Source organism: Bos indicus x Bos taurus, chromosome 17 (genome assembly GCF_003369695.1).
Source record: "Bos indicus x Bos taurus breed Angus x Brahman F1 hybrid chromosome 17, Bos_hybrid_MaternalHap_v2.0, whole genome shotgun sequence".
NCBI lineage: Eukaryota > Metazoa > Chordata > Mammalia > Artiodactyla > Bovidae > Bos > Bos indicus x Bos taurus.
In genome coordinates this window covers 8,675,339-8,687,535 of record NC_040092.1, presented here as the reverse complement: position 1 = coordinate 8,687,535, position 12,197 = coordinate 8,675,339, and the positions used below count along the sequence as shown (strand labels likewise).

At 48.1% G+C, this 12,197-nt stretch overlaps 1 protein-coding gene across 1 annotated transcript in view; it reads left to right on the top strand.

The window, feature by feature from the left end:
• Positions 1-10,621: 10,621 nt before the first annotated feature.
• Positions 10,622-12,197, top strand: part of SSH1 (slingshot protein phosphatase 1) — a 55,963-nt gene continuing 54,387 nt past the window's right edge. Inside the window, exon 1 of the mRNA XM_027566493.1 lies at positions 10,622-10,789. Coding sequence (XP_027422294.1) covers positions 10,721-10,789 — 69 coding nt within the window. The 5' untranslated portion in view covers positions 10,622-10,720. The remainder of the gene's footprint in view (positions 10,790-12,197) is intronic.

Below are 12,197 nucleotides of genomic sequence, written 5' to 3'. Positions count from 1 at the left end.
ACTGTGCATCTGGCCTGAGGGGGTGGGGGAGTGGTCAGGCTGGCGGCCCCTGAGGGGAGGTCAGAGGTACAGGACAAGAGCTCCTGGGGCCAGCCAGCCAGCCTAATGCACTCTGGGATGCTGGGTGGATGAGACTCAGGGCCAAAAGATGGGTAGGTCTTTGCTCCTCTATCCCAGACACAGGTGTGGCTGGACGCCAGGTCCCTCCTCTGCCAGAAATGGACCTGGAGCAGTGATTATTAGAGCCCCGAGAGCATCAGGCACCTCATTGTATGGATGGAGAGACTGAGGCCCAGGGACAGGGACCAACCAGCCCTAGATGAGTCATCCTTTGGGTTGGCTTTGAAAGTCCAACCTCTAACCCCCTACCTTCAGCACCCTCAAATAACAATGTGCAGATGACATAAGAAAATGCCTGCAAAAGACTAGTGCATTCTATTTTTCTTGAATAATAAAGAAGATGGGGTGAACTCTGCCGTTTACTTATATGATTCCATTTTATTTGAATTTTTAAAACAAATGTCATGGGTCACATTTATTTATTTATGGCTGCACTGGGTCTTTGTTGCTTCGCACAGGCTTTCTCTAGTCACAGTGAATGGGAGCTACTCTCTAATTGTGGTGCGCAGGCTTCTCATTGCGGTGGCTGGTCTTCTTGCAGAGCACGGGTTCTAGGCCTTAATTGCCCCAAGGAATGTGGAATCCTCCTGGACCAGGGATTGAACCCACGTCCCCTGCACTGGCAGGTGGATTCTTAACCACTGGGAAGTCCCATGTATCACTATTATATCTCACAACCTTAGGAAATTGCTTGTGCCTCTAATTCATTGTGGGAACACTTAAAAGTTAGCAGAAGTCAGCTAGATATCTTTGTGCCCTCCCCATTCCAACAATGATTTGGGTTTTGTGAATTTCAATGTGCCAGTTCTAAATATTTTGCCTAGATTATCTCATTTAATCTCGCAGCAACCCTAATAGTAGGTTAGGGTTGGGTTAGGGTTAGGGTAAGTAGGGTCATGATCAACTTTCTCTTCATAGTTGAAATTCAAAAACTTGCTCCCAGTATCCACTATAGCTAAACATATGTCTATCTTAAAACCCAGCAACCCTCCTTTTATGTACATATCCAAGAGAAATGAAGACAAACTCCACCCAAAAGGCCTGTACAAGAACATTCAGAGCCCCAAAGCAGAAACAACCAAAACGCCTATCAGCTAGAGAATGGGTAAACAAACTGTGACGTTTTCAGACAATGCACACCATGGAATATTACACAGCAATGAGGAAATGCAATGCTGCCACACACAACAGCTGGGTGAATCTCATAGTCAATTTGTTAGTGGAAGAGGGTGGGCAGGGCCCACACAACGCAGAACAGGTGAAAGTAGTAGGTGGCGATTGAGGGTGTGGGAAACACGCTTACTTCTGGGGCACAAGGAATTCTTCTTGGGATGCTAGAAGCATGTCCCTTTCTGGGTGGTGGTTGTGGGAGTGTGTCATATTCATTGGAAGGACTGATGCTGAAGCTCCAATACTTTGGCCACCTGATGCGAAGAGCTGACTCATTGAAAAAGACCCTGATGCTGGGAAAGAGTGAAGGCTGGAGAAGGGGGCGACAGAGGATGAGATGGTTGGATGGCATCACCGACTCGATCGACATGAGTTTGAGCAAGCTCCAGGAATTGGTGATGGACAGGGAGGCATGGTGTGCTGCAGTCCATGTGGTCGCAAAGAGTCGGACATGACTGAGCGACTGAACAACAATAATGCATACGGGAAAAGCCATCAAGCTGCACATTTAAGATTAAGATGAAAGGACTTGACATGGAAAAGAAAGTGGTGGGGAGAGAGGGAATAAAAAGAAAGAAGGGAAGGAAGGAAAAAGGAGCAAGTATGAGAAAGGCAGGAGTGAGGGAGGGAGAAAGAGAGAAGAGAGAACTTGCCCATAGTAACACAGCCTACAAGCAGAGGCTCAAATTTGAACCCAGCCTAGTGTTCCCAGATCCAACAAATAAAAATAAGTGTTACAGTTTTTTTTATAATTTTTCTAGTAGGACTTTCCTGGTGGCTCAGACGGTAAAGGGTCTGCCTGCAATGCGGGAGACCCAGGTTCGATCCCTAGGTTGGGAAGATCCCCTGGAGAAGGAAATGGCAACCCACTCCAGTACTCTTGCCCGGAAAATTCCATGGACTGAGGAGCCTGCTAGGCTACAGTTCATGGGGTTGCAAAGAGTTGGACACGACTGAGCGACTTCGCTTTCTTTCTTTACTGTGTGTACCAGAAAATCTGCCATCGGGGGAAAAAAAAAAACAGGACACCTGTGTTATGTCCAGTGACTCTCACCCAGGCAGTCTGTATCCAGAGCTGGAACATGCAGCCACCACCCTGGAGAGTTTTACTGAGAGTTGAGAAAGGCACTAGGCACCCAGGGCTCCCCCCCCCTCCCACCCCCCTAGCATGGGAGGCTGGCCATGTCTTCAGAGTCCTGGGCTGTGGGCAAAAAGAAAATTCAGTATTTACTATATCCCCCAGAAAGGATGTGAGATTTTTGTCTTTATCAGAAGGGGGTATGAGTTCTGTTTTTTTAAAAAAGAAAAAAGTGTTGAAAGACACTGAGCTGGTTGAATCTGCCCATTTTATGGTTGGGTAAACTGAGGCCAGAGAGCAGGAGGGATGTGCCCTTCTTCCTGCAGGGGTATAGGGCTTACTTGGTCTGCTGATCACAAGGACATTGAGAAACTACTCTGAAGTCCAAAGTTCACTGATCATACTGATAGGAGACTCCAGGAGGCCCCCAAAGGACCTTTGGAAGCAATTTCTGTCTATGTGGCTGGAGCTGTTGAAGATTCTTTTGACCCATTGGCTGGCTGATAACAACATGGACTTCTAGCAGCTCTGAAATATACTCAGGCCAGGGCAAAAGGATCCTTGGCCAGGAGAGTTCTCTGCAGGAGGTTGAACTCTGTGGGCAAGGTGAATTTACAGAATAACCAGTTAACCTCACACACCCACACACACTCTCTCAGATGAAATTAGTTTTATTAGAACTTTTCTAAGTATTAGCATCATCATAACCCTTATAAATGTGTATAACGCTGATGGTAGAGAGAAGAAAGTACTAGTTACTCCCCACCACTAATCCCACCACCAAGAATACGGGCCATTAACATTTTGCGTGAATGTCCCCAAATGTTAAAACAACATTTTAACATGTTAAAACATTATGAGGCTTTTTTTACTCCCATTCTGTTATCAATATGGCATATCTTGAACACCCTTCCATAGGACTGTAGACCAGGAGAATCCGTTTCAGGCAGGTTGCCATTGTATGTAGATACAACAATTTTTTTCATGGAGTTTGGTCTTAGTGTTTATTTGTTTGTTTGTTTGGCTGTATCAGGTCTTAGTTGTGGCATATGGGATCTAGCTCCTGGACCACGGATCGACCCCGGAGCCCCCTTCATGGGGAGTGCGGAGTCTTAGCCACTGGACCACCAGGAGTGCCAGGATGTAAAACTTTGTCTGTCGTACAAAGCTTGATAATCTCTTGAATCCATCCATGTTGCTGCCCCCAAAAGCTTTAACAGCTCTTGTATGACAACAGACAAACTGGGGGAAATCGCTGAGTGACTCCTCTGCTCAAATGTCACCCTGGCCAGAGGTTTCCCTGACCACTTAAACAGCCGCCTCCATCACCATGTCCCCAAGACTGCTCTGTTTCTCTCTCCAGCCCTTTCTTTCTTATAAGGTTTTTTTTTGATGTGGACAATTTTTAAAGTCTTTATAGAACTTGTTACAGTATTACTTCTGTTTTATGTTTTGCTTTTTGGCAGTGAGACATGTGGGATCTTAATTCCCCGCCCAGGGATTGAACCCACATCCCCTGCATCATAAGATGACGTCTTAACTACTGGACCACCAGGGAAGTCCTTCTCTCAAACTCTTTTTTACTAGTTGGTATCATATTTTATTCATCTGACACTCATCTGTACATGTCATGTTCTAAGAACTTTACTGAAATTGATTCACTTAAAAATGATGTATTTAAGTAGTCATATATTATATGCATATGTTAACATGTGTTATGGCAAATCTATTCACTCACAAGCTGTTTGGCTTTATCTCCCACCTGATTGGACTCCACCAAGGACAGTGAGTCCTCTGCTTGTTCCCTGAAGGACTCCAAATTCCCAGACTGGTGCTCAGCGGAGGATGCACGCATGCTCAGTCATGTCCAGCTCTTTGCAACCCCATGGACCATAGACTGCCAGGTTCCTCTGTCCATGGAATTTTCCAGTCAAGAATACTGGAGTGGGTTGCATAGGCACTCTGTAAATTGTTGTCTAATGAATTGAGTGAATGTGAAAATGATAGAGTGCCCAAGAATTGGCTGCAACATATTGTATTATGACATTCTAATAACTTTTTAATAGTTGTTAAATAACACAATTTTAACTGAGTAAAATTTTAAGATCTAATTGACTTAATTGAATGATTCACGAATGATTCACAAATGGGTAGAATGCCATCCAACAAGTAGAAAGACGCTCTGAGGAGCTGGACAAAAAGGAAGCCTTTTATAGCAGAAAGGGGAAAAGAATGAATTGTTTCAGGCTTAGGAAACCTACCTATGAGGGACAGAAGGGGGCTGTGTGGCAGATTACCTCATTGGTACTGACCAGAAAATTCCAGAGTGACCAGTTAAGACTACGTTCCTGGAGGACGTTGTAACTGCAATTAGGCTAGATATTAAGTCTTGGTTTGCTGATGTGGGGTTTAGCCTGGTCAACTACAAATTGGCACTTGCTATTAGGACTTGCTACCTCTATAAGGATTATATCATGTACTGTAACAGCTGCTGACTTTCAACACCCCTTGAAAGGAGTTCAGGGTGGAGGGCAGAAATAAGACCCTCTGTGCTCTGGGAAAACCTGACGGAACAGGTCTTCAGATAGATTTTTTCAGGAGCTGATTTTATGGACCCAGTTCTTCCATTTCCTCATACCTAGAAAAGCACTGAAATCTTTCATGGTGATGATTGCTCCTCCTGACCAGCAGAAACCTTCCGCAAAAAAAATATGTGCTTGATTGCACGTACTTCCCCTTCACCAAAATCACGTATGTGCTGGCTTTCCCCCCACCTCTTGGGAGTAGTTCTCAGAACCATACAAGATGCTGTCCCTTGAGCTAAATAGTCCTCATTTTGCCCCAAATAAAATGTAACTCACAACTCTGATGTGCCTTTTTAAAAAAAGTCAACAGCACAAGTGACTCCATTTGGGGTCTGTTTTTTTTTTTTTTTTTTTTAATGCAGTATATATGTATTGTTTTATATTCATTTTCTATAGCTCCTACAACCAATTACTAGAAACTCAGTGGCTTAAAACAACAGGAATTTATTTTCTTGTATTTCTAGAGGACTGTAAGGAGATCAAATCAGTCAATCCTAAAGGAAACCAACCCTGCATATTCACTGGAAGGGCTGATGCTGAAGCTGAAGCTCCAACATTTCGGATACCTGATGTGAAGAGCTGACTCATTGGAAAAGACCCTGATGATGGGAAAGATTAAAGGCAAAAGGAGAAGCAGGCAACAGAGGAAGAATAGGTTAGATAGAATCACCGACTCAATGGACATAAGTTTGAGCAAGCTCCAGGAGATGGCAAAGGACAGGGAAGCCTGGTGTGCTGCAGTCCAGGGGGTTGCAGAGTTGGACACGACTTAGTGACTGAACAACAATAACCAGAGGTCAGAAGTCTAAAATCAAGATGATGGCAAGTCTGTGTTCTTTCTGAAGATGATGAGGAGGGAATTCACTCCTCGGTCTTTTTCTGCTTCTAGCAGCCACCTGCATCCCTCGGTTCATGGCCTTCCTCACATCACCCCCACCTTTTGTGTTATCATATCTCCTACTTCTCACTCTGATCCTTCTTCCTCCTTCTTATAAAGATCTTTGGGTTTGTATCAGGCCCACTCAGATAACTCAGGATAATCTCTCTACCTCAACACCCTTAACTTAATCACAGTTGCAAAGTCCGTCTTACCATATCAGGTAACACATTACAGGTGCACATGGACATCTTTGGGGAGCCATGATTCAGTGTACCAGAGCTTTGTTATTTAATACTTGTGAATTGCAAGTCAGTTGCTCTGAAAATGGAATTATCAGTAGCGTTCTCTTCCCTTCTCCCCTCCTAGGCTATCCTGGAAGAACCTCTGTCTCTTGTCTGAGTTCTAAAGTAGAAAAACAAGTGTCCAAGTAACCAGCTTCACCACGCCCTAGCTCTGTGACCACGGGCGTGCGACTAAACCACCCTGTGCATCAGCTTCCTCAGCCATGAAAGGAGAACCACAACCGTGTGACGAGAAATAAGCAAAGGGGTTCAAGCCGGGACAAAGCAGAGGCTGCAGGAGCCTTGATAAGGGGTACCTAATCTGGACTCAGGTCAGGGAAGGCTTCCTGGAGGAGGTGGCTCTGGGGGGTTAATGGGGGACATTCACATAAAAAACCCCTGTCCTCAACACATTTGCAAATCACTTTGCCTACCACCTAGCATACAGCAAATAACTCATTAACTGGCTATTTATAATAGTTGCAAAACTGAGACTACAAGGTTTATGATAATTAAGTAAAGTATGATGAAAAAAATAATTATGATACTGAGTGGAAAAGACTCTACTGGATGCAAGAAAACTTTGGAGCTGGGTCTTCCACAAGGTTCTCCTCCTCCGCTCCTGGGATTCCCTGAAGCCTAGACCAGGGAGCTCTCACTTTTTTTTCTCCCTGCCCCAACTCTTTACAGGCCACAAGACAAGCCCACAGGTCTTTTCAGAGCTGGATTTTCACAGAAGTGTTTAGAATGATCAAAATTTTAAATACAGACAGGGTCAGATGAAGACAGGATCAGTGAAAGTGCCATATTGGAGCCTGAGGCAACGGGAAAACCCAGTAATACAGTCCCCATCCCATTCAAAACGCTGACATTTTGTTCATTGAAGATTTGTGGCATACGTTTAATTCCTGAAACTATAACCTTTCTCTGATATTCCCTGGTAGTCCAGTGGTTAGGACTTGTGCTCTCACCACCAAGGCCCGGGGTTCAAACCCTGGTCAGGAAACAGATCCCACAAGCCGTGCAGTGTGGCCAAAAAAGGTGGGAAAAAAGAAAAAAAGTATGTAGTCTTTCTCTTGGTTGAATTTTTGTTGTTGTTGTTTTGGTTGCCCTTTACCTTTTGGGTTCTCACCCTGGTCCCAGCCCAGTTCCTGAGGTTTTTCTTAGAAACATGTGACAAGACAGACAGTTGTGACAATGTTAAGAGAACTTGCCATGTGCCTGGGGGTAGGTGAGGGAAGATGTGACATCCTGGGAAAGTGCTGAGTCCAGTCTAGGGAGCAGGGAGGGATTTTTGGAGGTGGTGTCTGGCAAGAGTTAATGTGGGAGGGAAGAGGGCCCCTCAGCTGTAAGAGGAAGTGAGAATGGGTGGGGTGGCCTCTGGATCAGTGGGTGTGGGTAGAGAGGTAAGCAAGGCCAGGGTAGAAAGATTAGGGTTTAGGTGTTTTTTGTTTTTTTTTTTAATTGTAGTATATAGTTGATTTACAATGTTGTGTTAATTTCTGCTGTACAACAAAGTGATTCAATTATACACACACACACACACACACATATACATGTATGGGCCTCAGAGGCAGCACAGTGGTGAAGAATCCGTTTACCAATGCAGGACATGCAAGAGACTCAGGATTTGATTCCTAGATCAGGAAGATCCCCTGGAATAGGAAAAGGCAACCCATGTCAGTATTCTTGGAAAATTCCATAGACAGAGAAGACTGGTGGGCTACAGTCCATGGGGTCTCAAAGAGTCAGACATGACTGAGCACACACACACGTGCACACATACACACAGACACACACATATATACATTCTGTTTTAAAATATTCTTTTCCATTACGGTTTATCATAGGATACAGAGTATCTGTGCTACACAGTAGGACTTTGTTGTTCACCCATTCTCTATATAAAAGCATACATCTGCTAACTCCCATCTCCCACTCCACCCCTCTCCCAACCCCTTCCTCCTTGACAACCACCAGTCTATTCACTCTGTCCATGATTCCCTTTCTGTTTCATAGACTGCATCATTTGTGTCATATTTTAGACTCCATATATAAGTAATATCATATGGTATTTGTCTTTCTGACTTACTTCACTACGATAATCTCTACTTGCAACTGTGTTGTTGCAAATAGCATTATTTCATTCTTTTTCATGGCTGAGTAGTATTTCACTGTGTATATGTATACAGAGGGTAAGATATATACACAGCGTAAGATGGTTGGATGGCATCACCAACTCAATGGACATGAGTTTGAGCAGGCTCCAGGCATTGGTGATGGACAGGGAAGCCTGGCGTGCTGCAGTCCATGGGGTCGAAAAGAGTCGGACATGACTGAGCAACCGGACTGACTGATAATGCCCTAACATATAAGGAAAATTCATTATGATGAAATAACATCCCTGGAGGACACAGGAAGTCTCAGTAGTATGTCTGTCTTTTATTTTTTTTTTCTTCTTTTGAAATATAGTCAATTTACAATGTTGTGTAGAAGTGTCTGGGTTTGTTAAATTTTTATTTATTTATTTATCTAGGCCACATGGCATGTGGGATCCTAGTTCAATCACGAGGGATCAAACTTGTGCCCTCTGAAGTGGAAGCTCGGGGTCTTAAACACTGGACTGCCAGGGAAGTCCCACGTGTATCTGTTTTCAAATGAATGTGTTCAGAATTGAGAAGTAAGATAGTCATCAGTCAATTGAATACTGCCCATAATTTTGTCTCATGCTTGACATTTAAAAATAGGTGCTAAATAAATAGAGCAGTCTGTCTACCAAGATGCCAATGTGTTGGGTCAGCTTCTCCAATATTAGGAGTTATGTTTCCCTCCATAAACTCTGTTTCCCAAATAGTGAATAGCTCCTGACAAAACTCTCAAACAAAACAAAGTATATTCTGCCCTCTGTTTAAACATAGTTGCGTTTCTGAAAATTCAGTGAAAAATACTTTGTGTTGACTTATCAAATGGAGTCAGATAATTATGAACGGTGCTTTCGCCCACACAGGAGTCTTATGGGAATTGAGCAGTTCTTCCTGGGAGTTGGGAAGGGTGGAGGGCACTGTCCAGTGAACTGCAGGACTTTCGGCATTTTTAGCATTTCCAGCTCCTGCCCTCTAAACGCCAGAACCACCAACAGCTCTCCCCATCTGCCAAGACATTCAAAAATATTCACACAAATTTAAAAAGAAAATAAAGTGGGGAGAGGGGAGGAGGACTTCCTTGGCAGTCCAGTTAAGACTCCCTTCTTCCACTGCAGGGGGCATGGGTTCATCCCTGGTGGGGGAACTAAGATGTCACATTAAGAAAAAAAAAAAAAAATAGTCCTAACCACCCCCCACCCGCCACAAACCCCGTTGAGAAGAATGATACTGAGGGAATATGGAGGAGGTCCCAGCCCCTGGATCTAGGGGAAAGAGCGGGAGTATCGCCCAGGCTGCCTGTGTTGCTGGTTTGGCAGTGAGATGCACGGGGCAAGGACTGGACCAGTAAATGTGCAGATGCGTGCGTGCTGGGGCTGGGTGAAAGAAGAGAAGTAGGGGATTTGGGTGAAACTGACGCTAAATCAAGCCACCCTTTTAGTATCTCCCTCCATGTCTCTCTCTCCCCTCCCTATACTGGTCACCTCCCCCCAGGACAACAAGAGCAGCCCATCCCTGGCCTCCCTTCACGCCTCTGTTCAACAGTCCATTCTCCAAGCCTTAGCCAGAGCTTTCTAGAGAGCACCCTGACTCCCTCTTCCCCATCCCTAGGCTCCAGCGGCTGATGGAAATCTTTCCGTTTCCGGCCACTGTGCAGGCTCTCCCCCGGAGGTCACGCCCAGCAGTCAACTCCCACCCTCACCCGTTAATCCTGCTCATCCGTCAGGTCTGAGAGCAAATGCCCCCTTTTCGGAGACGCTCTCCCTAACTTCCCAAGGTGTTAGCTGGGTTTCTGGACACATGGTAGGAATTCATATAAAAAGACGGGCAAAGTGAGTTTCTAGCAATTTAATTTACCTTCATCAAATCCCCTAGGGCAGGTCAATTCTGTGTTGTTCACTGTCGAATACTCCATGCGGGGTACTTAGTAAGTGCTCAATAAATATTTCATAAACGAATGAATGAACGAACATACGAATTTATGCACACCCCCTCCTCGAGGTTCAAGGCGCAGGGACGAGCAGGTTTTTATTTTCTGTCTCTATGCCTGCTTGCTCCGCGCATTCCAAGCTGCGTGGTCACGGAACCTCAGTTTCCCGGCCTGCGCAGGGGATGGGCCTCTTGGAGAGGACTTGCTCGCCGTCGGGCGCGCACCCGCTTCGCACTTGCGCTCGCGGGATGCGGCTGGCTGGCCTGGGCCTCCCGCCGCCCCTCGGGACTCCCGCGCCGCGCACGCGCACGCGGGCCCCGCGTGGGCCACGCCCCCCGCCCGCGCTCAGGCCCGGCGCGCGCCGGCGCGGGGGGCGGGGGCGGCGGCGGACGCCGACGGGGAGGGGCGGGCCCGGCCCGGCTCGGCCCGGCCGCCCGCGCGCGGCTCTTGGAGCGCCCCGGGCCCGGCCCGGGCGGCGGCGGCGGCTTTAGCCGATGGCCTCAGCGGCGCCTGTGTGCCGTACCGCACCGCAGCCATGGCCCTGGTGACCCTGCAGCGCTCGCCCACGCCCAGCGCCACCTCCTCCTCCGCCAGCAACAGCGAGGTGAGCCCCGGGCCCGCGGCCCTGGCCCGGCCGAGCAGCCGCAGCGCGAGGCCTGGGCCGCGAGTGCAGGGCGCGGGGCGCCGGGGGCTGCGCCGGGACAGCTTTGAGGGGTCCTCGGGCCTGCGGGCACCCCGCTGGACAACCCCCTCCCGGGTAGCCGGCCTGGGGTGACTGCAGTGAGACTGTGCAGTGCCGGTGTACCCCCGTCTGGGGTTGACTCTGTGTGTGACTCCTGTGTGGGGGGTGACAGTGTGTAAGTGTGACCCCCGTCTGGGGCGTGACTGTGAATGTGTGACACTGCCCCCTCGCCCCGTCAGGGGTGACTGCAGGGTACTTGTCCCGAGACTGGAACTCCTGATTGGGTAAACTGCGTGAGATGCCGGTTCTGGGATTCCGGACCCTGAATGCCTCCTCCTGTGTATTCCGGCCTGTCCCCTGGGGGCCGGGCCTGTGTAGTGATAGTGGGGAGAAGCCGCAGGGGTGCCCCTGTGAAGGTGTGAAATTGTTCCCCGTAGTGCACGCCCCTGGCTGTGGGTGTGAGTGGCAGTCCCTTGTCGCTGTGTGACAGTGAGCTCAGGGTGCTGGGTGATGGTGTCTTAGGTTTCTGTGTGTAGCTCAATCTGGATTCTTCCTGTCCTTGATATCTGCCGAGGCTGGGTGTTAATGTGCAGCTGGCTGTATGGCCGAGGCCGATTCTGGGTTTCCTGTGATCGCCCCGGTGCTTTGAGGGGCTGAATGTGCCTCTCTGAGCGGTGCGGGTTTCTCTGGGTCTGTGTGACCCAGCCTGCCTCCTTCGCCCCGAGTCACTGGGGAATTTGTCCTCTGAGCCCACAGCTGTGCTGGACCGAGCTCGGCTGGGCCTCGGGCCTCCGAGCAGAACTAGTTAGGGTCTTGGGTCTAAACTCAACATCCGTGGCCAGGCTGAGTGTTGACCCATAGACACCGCAGCTGGAGGAGGAGACGGGAACTGTTTATAGAGAAGGGAGAGGAGGCTGCTGGGGGAGGGCCCTGCAGGCAGGCCCAGGAAGTGACCCTGCCAGCATCGGGGCAAGTCAGGCCCCTTCTCCCTGGGGGAAGTTGACTGATAACACTGATAACGTTTGTGTGTGTCTCTGAGAGAAGAGGACCTGTTTGGGGTTTAACAGCCCTGCCTGTGGGGCCGGCTCCTGGTGGGCAGCTCTTCAGCCTGTTTCGTTGGGACTGGCAGGAACATTTCTCAACCTGGCTGCAGGGTTGAACCTCACAGCCCTGGCCCTCTCAAGGAGAGGCCGTTCATGAGTTATCTTGCCTGCAGACAGAAGGTTCTAACAATCCCTGCTCTGCATGGCAGCCAGTGGCCTGCAGCTGGGAAATGAGTGCGGCAGCTTTTCACTTCTCCGCAGAGACATCTGTTCCCTTACATCATTTC